Source organism: Hyaena hyaena, unplaced genomic scaffold (assembly GCF_003009895.1).
Source record: "Hyaena hyaena isolate Hyena2069 unplaced genomic scaffold, ASM300989v1 scaffold_21, whole genome shotgun sequence".
Lineage (NCBI taxonomy): Eukaryota > Metazoa > Chordata > Mammalia > Carnivora > Hyaenidae > Hyaena > Hyaena hyaena.
The window spans coordinates 182,609-201,698 of NW_024080653.1; the positions used below are offsets into that span (position 1 = coordinate 182,609).

Consider the following 19,090-nt stretch of genomic DNA (forward strand, 5'->3'; position numbering starts at 1 on the left):
AGGTGGATTAGGAAGAAGCTAACAGAGGACCATAAGGGAGAAGAAGGGTAAAAATAGTTGGGGAGAGGGAGGGAAGCAAACCATGAGAGACTCTTGAATGCTGAGAACAAACTGAGGGCTGAGGGGGGTAGGGGAGAGGGGAAGGGGGGTGATGGGCACGGGGGAGGGCATTTGTTGGGATGAGCACTGGGTGTTAAATGGAAACCAACTTGACAACAAAGTATTTAAGAAAATTTTTTGAAATATAAATAAATAAACATTTTTAAAAATTTTAATAAATAAACATTAAAGTTTTTTTAAATAAATAAATGAGCTCAACCACTATTTTAAAATAAATAAATAAAATAAAAAGATCACTCTGGCTACTGCGAGGAGAACGGACTCTGGGGCTGAGAAGGAAAGAAGAATGGCAGGCAAGGGACTGGATGGTTGCTTGGACGTAGCTGGTAACCATGGAGACAAGGAGCCACGCTGGGATTCAGGACATAGTCTAGCGGGAGGGGTGCCAGAACTCTAATTAGAGATGGGAAGTCCATCACCCGTAAATACTCACTAACTGTCCCTGTGTGAGTAGTTCACACACACTCTCCCTCTTAAACACAGTGAAGGTAGTGGCCCAGACTCCAGACCCTGGAGCCAAAATGCCCAAGTTCACATTTCAACTCATCCACTTGCTAGCGCTCAAACCTGGTAAATCACTGAACCTCGATTCCTCATCTGCAAAATGGAGGCAATAATAAAGCCCTCATAGGGTTGTTGCGAGGACTCAAAACTAGTTACCGAGATAAAGCATTTAGGGAAGGCGCCTGCCACAGAATATGTTCATTTCCTCTTACTGCCGGAAAAAATTACCACACATGTACTGGCTTCGTTAACACAATACCAATTTATTCTCCTACACTTCTGGAGGCCAGAAACACAAAGTCTGTTTCAGTGGACTATAAAGTCAGGGTGTTGGCAGGCTGGTTCTTTCTAGAGACTCCAGGGGAGAATCCATTGCTTGCCCTTTCTGGCTCCTGGAGGCTGCTGACCATGTCTCTCCAACTTCTGCTCCCATCATCTGCTGCCTTCTCCTCTTGTGACCTTCTTGCCTCCCTTTTACAAGGAGACTTGTGATTCTATTTAGGACCCATTTGGATAATCCAGAATATTCCCCCTATCTCAAAATCCTCAACTTCACACATCCATATAGCTCCTTTGCCAAGTTCCCAGGTTCTGGGGACGGGGACTCAGGCTAAGGCCTCCTGACGGTGCTGTATCCTATGGACTCCTCGTGGTTCCTGCTGGGAATACGGGTGACGAGCACGTCTGTGTTGCTGTAGGTTGGCTCCTGATCCAGAAACTCCCAAGTCAGAGCTGCATAGGAAATGTTCTCCTTCGGAAGGGGGGCCTGTAATAAACATGCCCGAGGGAGGGGTCAGAGAAGCAGGCAGGGGGTTATGCCCGCGGATGGAGGTGGGGGAACAGGGCCTTCGGGGCTTCTGAAAGTTCCTCCCAGACCCTCCAGTCCCTGCCTTCCCTCTGCCAGCTCCCTGAACGCCAACCACAGCAGAAGACCTCCCTCCACTCCGAATGAGGGCAGCACACTTCACATGGAATCCCAGGTCGCTCAGCCTGTCTGGGCCTCCGCCGCCCAGCACGAGGGCCATGTCTGATGGGACTCTGAGTCCTCTAGTGCTGAGGAGACACTTCCAATGGCCGAATGCCTGGGGAGTGGGGAGGGAGATGTGGGGGTGGGGGAGCTCCACAGGCAAGTCTTCCAATGGCTGTGGCTTTGCCCAGCACCCACTCTTCCTCCTCTGTGCCCACATGGGCAGGAGAGAACCTATCTGGCTTCAAGGCCCACAGCAGCCCTATGTACACACCATGGTGACATAATCCACTTCCTGCTGTTTTTCCAGGTCAGAGGAGGAGGGCTTTGTGCAGGCCTTCTTCTGGGAGGAGCCGTGAGAGGTTCCGGTTTGCTGTAGGGTCAGGTTTGCATAGCAGAGGTCCCCTACTGGGGGCTGGAGCACCTGGGAAAGGATGCACAGGTCTTCTTTCACACAGGAATATGGGGCCTATGCCTCCCTGGGCCCCCCTCTCCCAACTTCCTATGCAACCCCTCTCCCGCCCCTTCCTGCCCTACCCCCTTCTGGCTGTTTCCAGCATCCACCTCCCATCCCCCCAGGCTCTGCAGCTGGGCTGTGAGCACACAGACACGGCTTGTCTGAAAGGTTTGCAGCTCGGTGCTCCCGGGAAAACGAGGAAAGAGAGGAAGGCGCTATCTGGTGTCTCTGGTCTGACCTCGGAAACTCTCTTACCTGCTCTGGGGATAGCCCAGCAGCTAAAAGACAAAAACAATCAAAATTAGAAAGCCCATCCATAGACTCACAGGGCCCCCTTCTGGGGAAGAGAAGTCTGGAAGGAAAGAGGTGGATTAGGCTCCAGACTCAGAGACATGAGACCGGGTTCTGATTCTGACTCCTCAGATGACACACTCTGTAACATTGGTCACTTCACCTCTCTGAGCTGCCACTTCTCCACCGGAGAAACAAGGAGACTTGCCCATCTTCCCCACATCGAGGAACGGCCAGCAGCTGATCCAGCGGCCCTGCCAGCCCTCGGCGCCCCTGTGATCAAGTTTCCTGCTGGGCAATTGCAGGCACATGTAACCTCTGCCAGGAGTCCAGCCCGAAATGCCCCCATGTCTCCACCTGATTCATCATTTGAGAGTCAACTCAAAGTCACACCTGCCTTCCCAGCTACCCAGGGTGCCGAATCTCTCCCTCCCCAGCTCCATGGCCCTTAATTTAGGTCTGTCTTGTCTCCTGTGTCCCACCCAATTCCAGTTAGTCTTTGGGTGGGCTGGGGGTTGCTGGGCAGCTGGGCCCATCCCTTCCTTGCATTTCTGGTTGCTTGGCTGTGCCTGGTATACAGGTGCCCCATGCAGGCTGCCTTCCGAGTGGGGTGCAGGAGCTAGGTCAGAACCTTATGGACCAGCTTTCAGTGGTCCTGTTTCCTATTTCTCTCTGCCCTTTGGCCTCTACCCCTTATCTCCCCCTTCCCCCCACTCCAGCCCCATTAGAGGCAACAAAGAAACAAAAAGTTCTTTTCTCTTGGTTCTTAGTTTCAAAAGCCTAGATACTGAGGAGCACAGAAAGTACTTAGAACCTAGGCCCCAGACATACATCTGGGAGAAGAGCAGTGGGGCCTCCCTCCCCCTTGACTACAAGAGTCTCCAGGCTGTGATGGTAGAGGGGGGACTGGAGAGCACCCTGGGAGAGTTTGGCTCCTAGTGGGTTCAGAAAGGGGAGGGATGCATTTACCCTGAGAATGTGGAGGCAGAGCCAGGCATCAGCTCCCCCTTCCCAGCCCCCCAGCCCAGCCCCAGCTCAGCACTAGCGGCTGTATCTGGTCACCTTTCTTCTGTTGCTTCATCATTCTCAAAGCCAAGAGTGAGGCGGCCACCAGGAGAAGCAGCAAGACGCCAAAGATGAGGGGAAGCAGGATGCTGAGGTTAATGGAGTCAGCCCTGGAAACAACAGAAAGGCGCCATGCACCCCAGCCCTCCTCTGGGCCTTGCTTCAGCCACCTAGAAGCCAAGAGGGCCGCACACCTTTTGACCTGGAAGCCTATGGTTTATAGCCAGGAAATCCCACTCCTAAGTGCCCTCAGAGATGGTAAAAAAAAAAAAAATTTTTTTTCGGTGGGTCCAGACACCTAATGGAAAGTTCTCTGGAACCCCTGGAAAGTTCTCCCTGCTCTTACACTTGTCCTGCTGTACTAGATTAAATAGTGTCCCCCATTCCCCACAATTCATGTTCATTCACAACCTGTGAAGGTGATCTATTTGGAAATAAGATCTTTGCAGATGTAAGCAAGTCAAGATGAGGTCATATGGAATCAGGACGGGCCCTCATCCAATGGCTGGTGTCCTTACAAATGGAAAATCTAGCCACACACAAGTACGCACTGGAAGGCCCTGTAAAAACAGAGGCGGGAATTGGGGTAATGCTGCCACAAGCCAAGGAACCTCCCCAGCTGGCTGGCAAACACCAGAAGCTGGGAGATTGGCATGGGACTGCTTCTCTCTTTGAGCCCCAAGAAGAGGTCAACCCTTAGACACCTTGATCTCATCCTTCTGGCCTCCAGAACAGTATGAAAGTAAATGTGTATTGTTTCAGTGGCCTGGGATATGGTACTTTGTCATGGCTCCCTGAACCAAGTCATACAAAGACTATCTCTTATTCGTCACTAGTCACAGAATTTGTAGAATGAATCCATCAACCAGTTAGTTGATGAACTCTATGTGGCACATTAATTATCTCCTGACTGTAAGTACCTGGAGGGGCAGACACCTTATTTATTTTGTTCATCCTAGTATCTTCTTGTATCCCCCAAAATACTAATAGGCATGAGCAGGGGCTCAATAATTATTTGTTGAATAAATGAATGAATGAGTGAACCCATCTCTTTCTTATCAAAGACCCTAATTGGTACTTATATAGAGCTTTGATTCATAAAATGAGGAAACTCCTTAGCTAATGCTTTTTTTTAAAGTTTATTTATTTATTTACTTTTGGAGAGAGAGAGAATGAGTGGGGGAGAGGCAGAGAGAGAGAATCCCAAGCAGATCCCATGCTGTCAGCTCAGAGCCCCACATAGGGCTTGATCTCACGAATACAGGATCATGACCTGAGGTGGAAACCAAGAATCGGACGCTTAACCACCAGGTGCCCTGTTAACTATTACTTATTAAAAGCAGGTTAGTAGAAAGAAACTTTTGAAACAGAAGGCAGACGGGAGAGAGAAAGAAAAGGGATTCCAGGTGGGAGTAGACAGATTGGAGATCTCCCATTGGGATTCTACGGGAAGCCCCAGCAAAAGGAAATCACAGCAGATCTAGAAACACAGTGAAGAGGGCATGGAAGGAAATGGAAAAAGATCTCTCAACTTCTAGAAAGCCACTTTGGCTGCATTGGCCAAGCAGGGCACTAAGAAGCATGAGAGAGACTGTTTCTTCCTCTATAAAATGTGAACATTTGTATCTGCCTCCTCCTCCTCATGAAGTAGGGTCAAAGAATTAAGAGACAATGGATAGGAAAGCCCTCTGTGAGCTGTCAGGTGCTCTTGAGATGGGACAAATCATCAATATCACTATTCTTGCCATAACGGTAATTAGGGGAAAACGGATGTTCCCAAGCCCTCACTGTCCTTCCAGCATTTGGACCAAGAGGCATCCCTGTGGCCCACAATGCCCATGCCTACATGCACACTGGCCATGCCATGTGCACTGACTGCCTGCTCATCAATCTCCCAGTCTGCACTCTGAGGTCCTCAGGGGAAGCTCCACATCTTTGCACTCAGAGCTCAACAAGGGGCTGGTCATGTAGAAGTTAACTCAGTAAAAATGAAATAGATGAGGGGCACCTGGGTGGCTTAGTCAGTTAAGCGTCCGACTTTTGCTTAAGTCATGATCTCACGGTTCGTGGGTTCGAGCCCCGCATCGGGCTCTGTGCTGACTGCCGGCTCAGAGCCTGGAGCCTGTTTCAGAGTCTGTATCTCCCTCTCTCTCTGACCCTCCCCTGCTCACGCTGTATCTCTCTCTCTCCTAGAAATAAATAAAAATATTAAAAAAAAATGAAATAGATGAATAGATGCACCAACACATCTACAAACTGTACTGAGTTCCAGGATGAAGGATCTGGGGGGCTCCAAGGACCAGGGACGGGGGCTGATAGCAAGTGGGAAGAGCCCCTGGCATCCTTGCCTTCCCAAAGGAGCCTAAAGGTCTGGGGGACAAACTCTGGCTAGCACCTGGGACTGCAAAGGGTACCCCCCATTGGAGGAGTTTGGACCAGGTAGACCAGAGGAAACAGCACATTGGAACTGGCTTACCTGGCATTGGAGTGATGGCTGGTCATAGTTGGGGGGGCTTTGGTCTCTGCTGGCGCTGTGGACATGTGGGCGTTTGAGGTGGTGGTTGACACTGTAGTTGGTGCTAGGCATAGACCAGATTATACACTATTCAGCCTGCTAACCTGCCCACAGCCCTGCACATGGCTCTGAGCCCAGGGGGAGCCTGGAGCTAGGCCGTGAGAAGAGAAGGGCCTATAGCCTAGACTGCTTATATCTCCCTGGCAACTAGGATACTCAGCCTCGGAGGCAGGCAGCTTTTTCATTGTGGAGGCCATTCTGAACCTCAGGAATCAACTATACCACCATGACTGTGCTGGGCCCCTTCCCTCTGACACTGGATATGGAACAGAGGGTGGGAACAGCCACTATGAAGTCCCGGCCCCAACCTCTGGAAAGAGCAGGGACACAAGGCACCAGAAGTCAGGAAAGCACTGGCAGGAATTGGGGTCTCTGGGTCCCATGGGAGAAGGTCCTTTTGGCCCATGGGCTGAAACTGGGACCATCACCTTGATCTCTGTGGGCAACAGACTCAGACACTGAGCTGTGCAGAGAAACACATGCCCAGAAAGGCTTGATCCCAACCTGGAGGAGGTGCTGGGTACCATGAGAGCATCTAAGAGAAGCCCTGTCCCTCCCAAACCCAAGGGGTCAGTCAGGTTCTAGAAGAACTCAAGACTCAACCACCCTGTGTGACAGTTCACTGAGTGACACTGAAGTCACTGGAGAGGAACTTCAGGGCCCAGAACAGAACAGGCCCTGAAGACACACCGCCATAGTTATTATACTCTTACCTGGGTTGATAGTCACTTTGACTTTGGCCCCATGGTCAGTTCCATATTTCTCGATCCCACACCAGTAAGTATCTGCATCACTTTTTGTGAGCTTCACCATAGTCACAGTGAATGTGTAGTTTTTCTGATTGTCTTTGATGGACACATTTTTCCACTGTGCCTCCTGCTCTGACCCATTGGTTTTAACAAGGATACGGCAGCTATTCCACTCGGCTCCTCGACACCACCACTTCTTGTGGGATTGCCACTTTTGTACATAGCGACACTGCACGGTCAGTGAGCCCCCCACCAGGCCGCTGACTACCCCTGGACCCGAGATTTCAGATGAGCCTGGAAAACACAAATCCATGTGCCTGTCATCACCCCACCCCACCCCCTGAAGAAGAGCCACAGCCTCCTGCATCACAAATAATTCCAATAAACCCAAGTACCCGATGAGTTGAGTAACAGTCAAAGAAGGAATAGACCTTTCACAACACAGACCTTTGTCCTTCAGAACTCCACTGGTTCAAATCCGTCATAGAAGTCACCTAAGAGCACAACTACAGATCTCAAAGAATCAAAAATGCCGACACTGAGCAATGACAGCTTTCTATAGTCCCGTGGCCAAAGTCATCTGGAGAGCAAATGACCCAAAGGAAGGCAAGACCCCAGTCCACTTCAGCCCACAGTCCTCATGCAAAATGTGGGCTCTGTGATTTCAGACCTTTTCATTTTTCTAGAATAACCAGGAATCTGGATTTTATATGGAACATCTCCATTTTAAAACACTGGCTTGAGGCATCTGGGTGGCTCAGTCAGTTAAGCATCCAACTCTTGATTTCGGCTCAGGTCATGATCTCACAGTTCACGAGTTCAAGCCTCGTGTCAGGCTCTGTGCTGACAGCTCAGACCCTAGAGTCTGCTTCAGCCTGTCTCTCTCTCTTTCTGTCCCTCTCCCACTCACACTCTGTCTCTGTCTCTCAAAAACAAACATTAAAAAATTTTTAAATAAAAATTGAGACTTAATCCATATATCATAAGTTTTGCTCTTAATTTCTTTTTAGAGAGAGGACACAAGTGAGTGAGAGGGGAGAGAGAGAGAGGGAGAGAAAATATTTAATGAAGGGCAGAGAGAGAGAGAAGCAGGGTGCATCCAACACGGAGATCAATCTCACAAACCATGAGATCATGACCTAAGCCGAAGTCAGATGCTTAACAGACTGAGCCACCCAGGCATCCTTTACTCTTAATTTGAAAGCATATACTCTGGTGTTTTTAGGATATTCACAAAGCTGTACAACCATCACCCCTAACTCCAAAACATTTTCATCACTTCAGAAGAAACACTATACCCAGCATTTGCTCCTCATTAGTCTACGTTCTGAAATCCACATTTCATGGGGCTCCTGGGTGGCTCAGTTGGTGAAGTGTCCGACTTCGGCTCAGGTCATGATCTCACAGTTCGTGGATTCAAGCCCCGCGTCGGGTTCTGTGCTGACAGCTAGCTCAGAGCCTGGAGCCTGCTTCAGATTCTGTGTCTCCCTCTCTCTCTGACCCTTCCCCTCACCCTGCCTCTCTTTCTCTCTCAGAAAGAAATAAAACATTAAAAAATAAAAATTAAAAAATGAAATCTACATTTCATATAAATATAGTCACACAATGTATGGCCTGTTGTGTCTGGCTCCTTTCACTTAGTGTAATGTTTTTAAGGTTCGTCCATGTTGTAGTGTATGCGGGCACTTCATTCCATGGTAGGGAGAGACCACAATGGACATTGTTTCTCTGTGCATCAATCAATGATACTTGGGTTGTTTTCACTTTCAGCTATTATGAATAATGCTGCTATGAACATTATTGTACTACTGGTATTTGCATAGAGATAGGTTTTCAGTTCTCTGGAGTATAATAAACCATAGGAGACTTTTCAGAAGTAGGGAAGGGAAGGGTTTTGCACAAGTGTTGCTGGATCTTGTTACCTCTACACATGTTCCACTTAGGTAAAGGCAGGGAGATTAAGGTCAACACAAAATAGCAAATCACTTCTTAAACTAGAAGAAATTAGAAGTCTTTATAAAATCTCTGAATGAAAAGGAGCCTCTGGGTGGCTCAATCAGTTGGGCATCTGACTTTGGCTCAGGTCATGATCTCACTGCTTGTGGGTTCAGCCCTGCATCAAGCTCTGTGCTGACAGCTCAGAGCCTGGAGCCTGCTTCGGATTCTGTGTCTCCCTCTCTCTCTGACCCTCCCCTGCTCATACTCTGTCCCTCAAAAATAAATAAGTGTTTTAAAAAATGTAAAAATCTCTGAATGAAAGGGAGCACTTTCTAAATTTAAAAATTAAATTTTCATCACAGAGTCAGTAAATTTGACATATATAAATGTAACACTGGACATACCACAAGAAAGACTGAATGGAGGCAAAGAACAGACTGTAAGATATATTTAGAACAAATAATGTAGAAAAGGATTAATAGTCATTTTTTTAAAGAATATATAAGGGCTTGGGGCGCCTGGGTGGCTTAGTCGGTTAAGCGTCTGACTTTTGCTTAGGTCATGATCTCGCAGTTCGTGGGTTTGAGCCCCGCGTCAGGCTCTGTGCTGACTGCCAGCTCAGAGCCTGGAGCCTGTTTCAGAGTCTGTGACTCCCTCTCTCTCTGACCCTCCCCTGCTCATGCTGTCTCTCTCTCTCTCTCTCCTAGAAATAAATAAAATATTAAAAAAATTAAAAAAAAAAAGAATATATAAGGGCTCTTGGGTGGCTCACTCAGTAGAGCATCCAACTCTTGATTTCAACTTGGGTCACGATCCCAGGATCATGGGATCAAGCCCCTCATCAGGCTTCACACTGAGCATGGAACCTGCTTAAGATTCTCTCTCCCATTTCCTCGGCCCCTGTCCCCTGATTCCGTGCTCTCTTTCTCTCTACAATAAAAATAAAATAAGTAAAAGAACGTATGAAAGATAAACATTAAGACTCCATTTAGAAAATTGATAAGTGGGGGAGGGCCCGGGTGGCTTAGTCAGTTAAGCATCTGACTTCGGTTCATGTCATGATCTCACAGTTCATGAGTTTGAGCCCCACACCAGGCTGTCTGCTGCTAGCACAGAGCCCACTTCGGGTCCTCTGTCCCCCTCTCTCTCTCTCAAAAATAAGTAAACCTTATTTACAAAACTGATAAGGGGCAAGAAAAGGCAAGTCACAAAGAAGTAATTCAGGTGGGTAGTAAAATTGAAAATGTTCAATTTAAATAATCTAGAAAATGAAAACTTTTTTTTTTGCAAATGAAAACATTTTAAAGTGATATCATTTTCACATATAAAACCAACCAAGTTTTTGTGAACACTATATTGCTGACACGACTGATGTGGAATGGAGACTCAGACACTCAGAGAAGCTGCTGGTAGGGATGTAACCAGTTCAACCATTACAGAAAGTAATACGGCAATTATGTAGCAAAATAATCATGCCCTTTGCTCCAGTGATTATATGTCTAGGATTTGGTCCTCAGGAAACAGAGAAGCTAACAAAAATATATGCACCAGGGAATGCCTGGATGGCTCAGTCAGTTGAGCATCCAACTCTTGATTTCAGCTTAGGTCATGATCCCAGGGTCATGGAATTGAACCCCACATCAGCCTTGAAGCCTGTTTAAGATTCTCTCTCTCTCTCTCTTCCTCTGCCCATCTTCTCTGCTTGCTTTCTCTCTAATATTAAATTTTAAAATTTGGGGGGTACATGGATGGTTCAGTCAGCTAAGCATCCGACTCTTAGTTTCAGCTCGGTCATGAACTCATGGTTTGTGAGTTGGAGCTCCATGTCCAGCTCTGTGCTGACAGTGTGGAACCTACTTGGAATTCTCTCTCTCTCTCTCTCTCTCTTTCTCTCTGTCCCTCCTCCACTATCAGTCCCTCCTCCACTCTCTGTCCCTCTCTCTCTCAAAATAAATAAATAAACTTAAAAAAATTTTTATTTATGCACCAAGATTCATTACATAATTATTTAAATAGCAAAAATAAAGGAAACAAGGTTAACATCTAACAATTAGGAAAATAAATATTCAATCAAATGTAATCCAGACACTGATAATTTGCTTAGAAATACTGTTAACTGTGTAAAAATTCCTCATATGAAATGAAAATGGATTTTTAAATATCACATACAGTATAATCTCAACTAACTTTTAAAATGTGCCCAGAGAAAAAGGTTGAAGGGAAATACTTTAAAATACTAAATTAACATTGGGTTGGGGCGCCTGGGTGGCTCAGTAAGTTAAGCGTCTGACTTTGACTCAGGTCATGATCTCATGGTTCATGGGTCCCAGCCCCACATGAGGCTCTGTGCTAACAGTTCAGAGCCTGGAGCCTGCTTCAAACTCTGTCTCCATCTCTCTGCCCCTCCCTTGCTTGCACTCTGTATCTCTCTCAAAAAATATAATAATATTTTTTAAAAATTAACATTGGGTTGCCTTGGGCATTAAGATCAGGGACGTAGGTTTTTTTAATTTTTCCTAATTCTTCATCTTTTTCTATACTTCCTAAGTATCAACAATGAGCATTTATTACTTTCAAAATGACCAGGGGTAAAAATAATGCCTGGACAGGGCTGTTTCATGGCATGGTGAGCAGAATAATGGCTCCCTAAGAATGTCTACATCCTAATCCCCAGAGCCTGTAAAATATGTTAAATCTCACGTGGCAAAAAGGGACTTTGTAGATGTGATTAAATAAACGATCTTTGATGGAGAGATTATCCTGGAGTATCTGAGTGGGCCCAATGTCATCACAAAGATTCATATCAGAGTGGGCACCTGGGTGGCTCAGTCAGTTAAGGGTCCAGCTCGGGCTCAGGTCATGATCTCATGGTTTGTGGGTTGGAGCCCCTTGCCGCCTCAGGCTCTCTGCTGACAGCTTGAAGCCTGGTGCCTGCTGCGGATTCTCTGTCTCCCTCCCTCTCTCTGTCTCTCTCTTTGTCTCTCTCTGCCCTCCCCCACTCATGCTGTCTCTCTGTCTCTCTCAAAAATAAACAGCAAAAAAAAAAATTTTTTTTAAGATCCTTATCAGAGGGAGGTAGGAGGGTCAGGGCCAGAAAAGAAGGGACATTGAAGACCGATGTGGGGCCATACACCAAGGATGCAGCAGCCTCTGGAAAAGTCAAGGAATCTGATTCTCCCTCAAAGGCATCCTAAGGAATGCAGCCCCGTTGATCTTTGTAGACTCTGACTCCCGGACTATAACATAAATTTGTGTTGTTTGGGCGCCTGGATGGCTCAGTCAGTTAAGCGTCCAACTTCATTTTTTTTTTATTTTTCTAAATGTTTTATTTACTTCTGAGAGAAAGAGAGACAGCATGAGCAGGGGAGGGTCAGAGAGAGAGGGAGACACAGAATCCGAAACAGACTCCAGGCTCTGAGTTAGCTGTCAGCACAGAGCCCAACGTGGGGCTCCAACCAACGAACCGTGAGATCATGACTTGAGGGGAAGTCAGATGCTTAAGCAACTGAGCCATCCACGCACCTCAAGTGTCCGACTTCAGCTGAGGTCATGATTGCATGGTTCATGGGTTTGAGCCCCACGTTGGGCTCTGTGCTGACAGCCAACTCAGAGCCTGGATCCTGCTTCAGATTCTGTATCTCCCTCTCTCTGCCCCTCCCTTGCTCACACTCTGTCTCTCTCTCAAATATAAATAAACATTAAAAATTTTTTTATAATAATAAATAAATTTGTGTTGTTTTAAGCCACTAAGCTTATGGTAATTTGTCCAGCAGCCTTAGGAAACTAATAAGTTGACATTAGCCCATCTCACCTGAGCACTGGTGCTGGACCTGACTCTTGAACTGTGTGCTCCGCTCACTTCTTGGAACCATCTGTCCAGGCCCCTCCCTCCTCACCAACCTTGGCAAAGCACCCACGCTGCTGTCTGAACCCTTCCCACACAGAAGGCACCCCTGAGGCCCAGGAAGCAGCATCCGCAGCAGGCATGTTTACTCACATACTAGCTGATCTGGAGTAGTCCTAGATGAGGAAGAAGCCAGGCCCCAGGGGGAAGTGATGAGCTCACCATCAGTGAGTGACTGGACTGGACCCCAAAGCCAGCACAGCACAAGACATCAGCCAGTCTCCGCTCTGGGCCGGCACACCTGAGTCCTGTCCATTGTCTGCCACCATTTATGGTGAGGCTGAAGTGGGACGAGGCAGCTAATTTTTCTCTGAAAATAGAGGGTAATTTAAAATCCCTTCCTTTCTCACAGAAAATAAAGTCTGGAAAGTCCGGTGGGAACTCTGCTTTGGTATTTGTTTCTTGTATGCTTTTAAAACATTTGGTATTTGTTTCTTGTATGCCTTTAAAACAATAAACTATTTTTTAATGTTTATTTATTTTTGAGAGACAGAGCATGAGCAGGGAAGGGGCAGAGAAAGAGAGAGACACAGAATCTGAAGCAGGCTCCAGGCTCTGGGCTGTCACCACAGAGCCCGACGCTGGGCTCGAACCCACAAACCATGAGATCATGACCTGAGATGAAGTCAGACGCTCAACCGACTGAGCCACCCAGGTGCCCTCAACAAACTATTTTTTAATGTTTATTTTTGAGAGAGAAATAGAGAGCAAGCAGAGGAGGGGCAGAGAGAGGAAAACAGAGAATCCCAAGCAGGTTCCACTCTGTCAGGGCAGAGCCAGATGCAGGGCTCAAACTCATGAATCGTGAGATCATGTCCTGAGCAGAAGTCGGATGCTTAACCGACTGAGCCACTCAGGCACCTGAACAATGAACTCTTTAGAAATGGGGAAAGGTGAGGGGTAAAACGGTTGCCTGTTCTGGCAAGTTCTGTGGGAGAGTCTGGGGGGTGGGGAGTGACAAAACTTCACAGTGCCCACCAGGTTCCTGCTTAGCACACAGCTGTGCCTGCTGGCTTCCAACTGATGTTCCCACTCTGCCTTGGTCACATACACCCCAGCGCGTTCACATGCGTGCATGCACACACACGCACCGGCCCCACTCTCACATCTGCTCACCAACCTCCCGTTTCCCGATGTCAGGGAGAGAAAGCAGCAGTGTTTTATGCTCATTCACTGCCCAGCTGATTTGCCTCCTAAGGGTGCACCCAAAGGCTGCCTTCTCCATTCCTACGACCCACCCCCAGCTTTGCCTTTACCAGCCTCCTGGTCCTCGATGCGTCAATTTCCTCCCCTAGGATTCTTCCACCAGACATAATGCTAACCTCCCAATCTGCCCCACGAGGCTGTTGGGAAGCACACGATGAAGCCACATGCGCCATCTATTCCTCATACTTGCCCAGGCCAGGCTCATGTCCCTATCACAGACTTCCAGCTTGCTGTTCTCTGTGCCTGAAAAGCTGGCCCCAATCCGAAGTGCCGACTCCTTCTCATCCTCCAGGCCTCTGCTCAGTTATCTCCTCCCAGAGGCTCCTTGACCCTCCCATCTACAGCACCACCTCCCCCCTCACTGAGTCTCTCTGTGTCGGGTCACCTAGCTTGGCTCTCCTCTCCGCACATACCACTTCTTGGAGACATCGTTTTCATTTCTCCGACGGCTGTAGTGGATGATCGAATTCAACCATGTAAAAGAATCACAGGTCACAAAGGGCTGTCCGCTTGCGGTTCTTCCAGAACCTCCGAGCCACATAATGCCACATGGTACCTGGAGACTTTTCTCAGGAGATCTAGTCCTGATTCCTGCCCTCTGCTCCTTAACAGATGATTCACATACCATACAATTCACTCTTTTCAAGGGTACAACTCAGTGGTTCTTAGGGTATTCACAAAGCTGTGCAACCTTTGCCCCATCTAAGTCCAGAACATTTTTATCACCCCAAAAGGAAACCCTTTACTTCTGGCACTCACCCTCCCTTCCTCCTTCCCCCCAGCCCACGGCAGCCACTAATCTACTTTCTGTCTCTATGAATCTAGGTATTTTGGAGATTTCATAGGAATGGAATCATATAATCCATGGCGTTTTGCATCTGGATTCTTTCACTTAACATGTTTTCCTTTTTCAAAACTTTTTTCCATTTTATTTACTTTAGAGAGAGGGAGAGAGAACAGAGGAGGGACAGAGAGAGGGAGAGAGAATCCCAAGCAGGCCCCACACTCAACATGAAGCCTGATGTGGGGCTCGAACTCAGGAACCATGAGATCATTACCTGAGCTGAAATCAAGAGTTGGACACTCAACCAGGGCGCGTGGGTGGCTTAGTCGGTTAAGCGGTTAAGGGTCTGACTTTCGCTTAGGTCATGATCTCACGGTTCGTGGGTTCGAGCCCCGCGTCAGGCTCTGTGCTGACTGCCAGCTCAAAGCCTGGAGCCTGTTTCAGTCTGTGACTCCCTCTCTCTCTGACCCTCCCCTGCTCACACTGTCTCTCTCTCTCTCTCTCCTAGAAATAAATAAAACATTAAAAAAAAAAAAAAGAGTTGGACACTCAACCAACTGAGCCACCCAGGCATCCCAGCATAATGTTTTCAAGGTTCATCTGTGTTATAGCGTGTATCAATATTCATTTGTTTTTATGGCTGAATAATGTTCCATTGTGTGGGCATGACACGTTTGATTTATTCAGCCATCAGTTGGTGTACATTTAGGTTGTTTCCAGCTTTTAACGATTATGAATAATGTTGCCATGAACATTTGCATTTGTATACACCCAGGACAGAATTACTAGATCATGTGGCAACCACACGTTTAACATTTTGAGGAATATCAAATTGTTTTCCAAAGTAGCTACACCATTTTACATCCTCATGAGCAATGTATGTGCTCTCCAATTAATGTAAAGAGTCTTGAATGTTCAGTGTTATGAAAAAGAAATATGGGGGGTGAGGTACAGCAATCATATTTTCCCCTCTCCATGAGATACATTCAGTCGCTCAGCTAATATTACTTGTCTAATTTGTAGCTGGTAGCATTGCAAGTGCAAAAATCTGTCTTCCTGAAGCTTAAGTTTTCTCAAGATGGGGAAAGGAAGAGTCAGACAGTAGGGAAAGATTATGCAAGGGAATTGCAATTGTAATGAGGTTTATTATCAATGAAGGCTTCAGTGAGAATCAAAGACATGTAGGATGTGAGGGATTGGAGCTTGTGGCTATCTGAGGAAGAGCATTCTGGACAGAGAGAACAGCAAGTGCAAAGGCCTTGAGGCAGGAGCGTATCTAGCATGTTCAAAGAACATAAGAGGCCGGGACAGCTGCAATGGGTTGAGCTGAGGGAGCAGAGCAGAAGAGGAGAGTGCGGAGGTGGGGAGGTGAGAGAACCAGATGCTGCACCATTTAGCTTCTGAAAGAACTCTGTATTTTTACTCTAAGTAAGATAGGAGGTCATTGTAGGGTCTCGACCAGAGGAAAGACAGCAAGAAATCTGGCTTGCATTTTCCAAGGATCATTATGGAATATGAGAGAGGAGATGAGTGACCCCAGATTTTGCCCGAGCACCTAGAAAAGATGGAGTTGTCAAACACAAAGATGGGAGAGAAGGGAATTCAAGGGGGGGACCTATGCTCAGGTCACCTTTGAAATGTCAACATCTTAGTGAAGATGTTGAATGGGCAGTTGATTCAAAGATTCTGGGGTCCAGGGTGATATATGCTAGCAGTACAAAATCAGGCATCATCCATGTAGAGGTGGCATTTAAGCCACAAGAGGAGAGGAGAGATCAACGAGGGAGAGGCTCCAGAGAAAGAAACTCAAAACCAAGCCCTATGGCCTCCAGCATTTCAATGTCAAGAAAACCCCCTTAATTTTCTTTCTTTTTTTTTTTTAATATTTACTTATTTTTGAGAGGGAGAGACAGAGCTTGAGTGGAGGAGGGGCAGAGAGAGAGGGAAACCTAGAATCGGAAGCAGGCTCCCGGCTCTGAGCTGTCAGCACAGAACCCAATGCAGGGCTTGAACTCAGGAACCGTGAGATCATGACCTGAGCCAAAGTTGGACACTTAACTGACTGAGCCACCCAGGCGCCACCTCCACTTAATTTTCAATCAAAATTGTATCCATCAACCTATAGTTTCCTTCCACCCTCTGTCTCAGCCCCTCGGTAACTTCTACCGTTTCCTTCTACCTGAAATGCCTAGAACCACCTCTCCTTCCCAGTGTGGCAAACCTCCCGCTTTCCTTCCTCCGAAGCCCCCTCCACTCTTACTTCTTTCCTCCCACATAACGCATTCTCAAAGGTGAGAGTGCAGGAGCAAGCCTTCACCAGCTCTCCTGACCAATCACGGCTCCTCTGCTTCTCTTAGATCAGAGGGACCCACAAGTCTGTCCATTTGGAATTATCAGCCCCTGGGTGGTCAGGAATTATGCCTTTTTTTTTTTTTTAATATTTTTATTTATTTCTAGGAGAGAGAGAAAGACAGCGTGAGCAGGGGAGGGTCAGAGAGAGAGGGAGTCACAGACTGAAACAGGCTCCAGGCTCCGAGCTGGCAGTCAGCACAGAGCCCGACATGGGGCTCGAACCCACGAGCCGCGAGATCATGACCTAAGTGAAAGTCGGACGCTTAACCGACTAAGCCACCCAGGCGCCCCAGGAATTATGCCTTTTATGCCTTGTGTGGGGCTCCTTTAGGAAGGCACCCTTGATATTTTCACACGGGCAATGGTGGGCACTGAAACCCCGGGAGAGGAACAGAGTAGATGACACACACAGACTCACTATTTGGAGAAACTACTTAGAAATGGAGGCTCCTGCTCAGCAGGACCGCTTGCTGGGCCCCCTTTTTCCTCCGCCAGCCCTTTCTTCCTGCCCCAGAAGCCCTTCTCTAGGACAAACCCAGGCCCAGCTCACCTGCAAGATGGAAAAGGAAGAAGAGCAGGAACAAGTGCATTTTGTTTTCACCCAGGCCCCCCATTGGCAGAGCCAGTCAGCTCCGTCTCAGCTCCTGCATCTTCCAGCCCTTCTGCTTTCTCTCATTCTTGCACTTCCTCCTTTGGCCACTTCCCACCAGTGAATAAGCAAAAAGAGGAAGGAGGTAGAACGGGTGAAATCTCAAGGCAACAAGCAATGAAACAAGTCACAGGGATCATGAATAAGCTTTTGAGAAATACCTTCCTGTCTGCAGCCATGATGGATTCTCTAAAAAGAGGACTCCGCCTCTCCGAGGCCTTGTGGAAATTTGCAGACTCAGACCCAATGGGTCGGGCTGGCTCTTACCCAATTCTTCTCCTCTGGTGGGAAGACTGGGTGGAGGGAGCCCAGCTCCATCCCAGAGGGCTTGGAGAGCCAAGACTGAGGGACACAATGCCAGAAACATGAATTTCAGGTGCAGCCTTTGGAGCCCAGAAGGTCAGGAGCTCAGCTGTGGGGGAGGTTGGGCCAAAGCCGGAAAGGCAGAGGAGAAATTCTAGACCAGAGACTGGAATGAGAGGGTGGAGGGTATCAAACCCCAGACTTCAAAGAAGAGGGTTAAAAGAGTAGAGAGATGTGAGCAGGGAACCTACAGTCTGATGGGCAAGAGGGGCCTCTGTCCTCAGAACATACTGGAAACCCTCATTGCTGTGCTCCAGACCACCAAGTGAAGGCTTGTGGATATTGATACCAGCCTGAATCTTCCAGATACTTGTCGGTTCTTCCAGGGGCTCCTTCCTGAAGAAAGCGGCTCATTGCTCATGGCTATTTATTCCTCGCTCCACACCCCCACCTTACAATAATGACCACACCCCCACCTTACAATAATAAGGGCACCACCAGCTTTGTGTGCTTTACTCTTCTTTCTGATTTTATGCCCGTCCCCGATCCTCCCCATCAGGATCCCAGCAGGCCCTGGGGTGGAGCACAGAAGCTAAGAACAGATAGGGCCCTTTCTCATACCCTGCTCCTGGAGCCACTTTTACTGTGTGTCATACATAGGCTGTGACATCTTGAGAAGCGAGTGAGTCCCAAGGAGGGACATAAGCCCCTCTCACCGTGATCAGGAAAGAGCAGGTGTGCAGGAGGCTTGTTTACATAGAAAAATACAACAGCTGATAAGCCTAGCTGTTCCAGGATGTAGCCAGAGACAGCCTTTCATTTTACATAGTTCCAGACCACAAACTAAGATCAACAATCCCGAGGGAGGGCTCAGGTCAGCCCTCTGTCCCCACTGCTTGACCAGCCCATCCTCTGCCCAGCGCACTGTACAGTTAGGCTGAGAGACATTGGCCTCTACAAACAGAAACACTATTTCTCTTCCAGGGGAAATGACTGGAATTAAGCATGTTGGGGCGGTCCTAAAAAACAGGGGAGCAGATGTTTTGAGAGTTGCAGGTAACCTTTCCTTTCTTGGGCGTATTTGGTAAGGAGTGACCAGCATCTGAGGTACTGCCTGTGGCCCTGCCCTCACTCCTGGGCCCAGCTTACCCAAGGAGGATTCCCTTTTGCATCAAAAAGAGAGAATTGTCTGAGTGGAAACAAATGCCTCTGGAGACTAAAGGAAA

The 19,090-nt window shown here is 47.7% G+C and overlaps 2 protein-coding genes across 6 annotated transcripts in view; one reads left to right on the forward strand and one right to left on the reverse strand.

Annotated features, from left to right (window-relative positions):
* Nucleotides 1-19,090, forward strand: part of RAB37 (RAB37, member RAS oncogene family) — a 59,139-nt gene that overhangs the window by 20,218 nt on the left and 19,831 nt on the right. The gene's annotated exons all lie outside the window — the stretch shown is intronic.
* Nucleotides 864-17,607, reverse strand: CD300LF (CD300 molecule like family member f). 5 transcript variants are annotated; one of them, XM_039226395.1, is made up of 7 exons: nucleotides 17,463-17,607; nucleotides 6,693-7,022; nucleotides 5,881-5,935; nucleotides 3,402-3,514; nucleotides 2,304-2,326; nucleotides 1,866-2,015; nucleotides 864-1,390 (listed from the first exon to the last, which is right to left on the reverse strand). In XM_039226395.1, exons 1-7 carry the CDS (start codon nucleotides 17,524-17,526, stop codon nucleotides 1,235-1,237), a joined length of 891 nt encoding a protein of 296 aa, XP_039082326.1. In that variant the 5' UTR covers nucleotides 17,527-17,607; the 3' UTR covers nucleotides 864-1,234. The 5 variants fall into 5 exon arrangements, with proteins under 5 accessions (XP_039082326.1, XP_039082323.1, XP_039082324.1 ...); XM_039226392.1 differs by having other exon boundaries at nucleotides 5,881-5,983; XM_039226393.1 differs by lacking the exon at nucleotides 17,463-17,607 and adding an exon at nucleotides 14,190-14,220 and having other exon boundaries at nucleotides 5,881-5,983.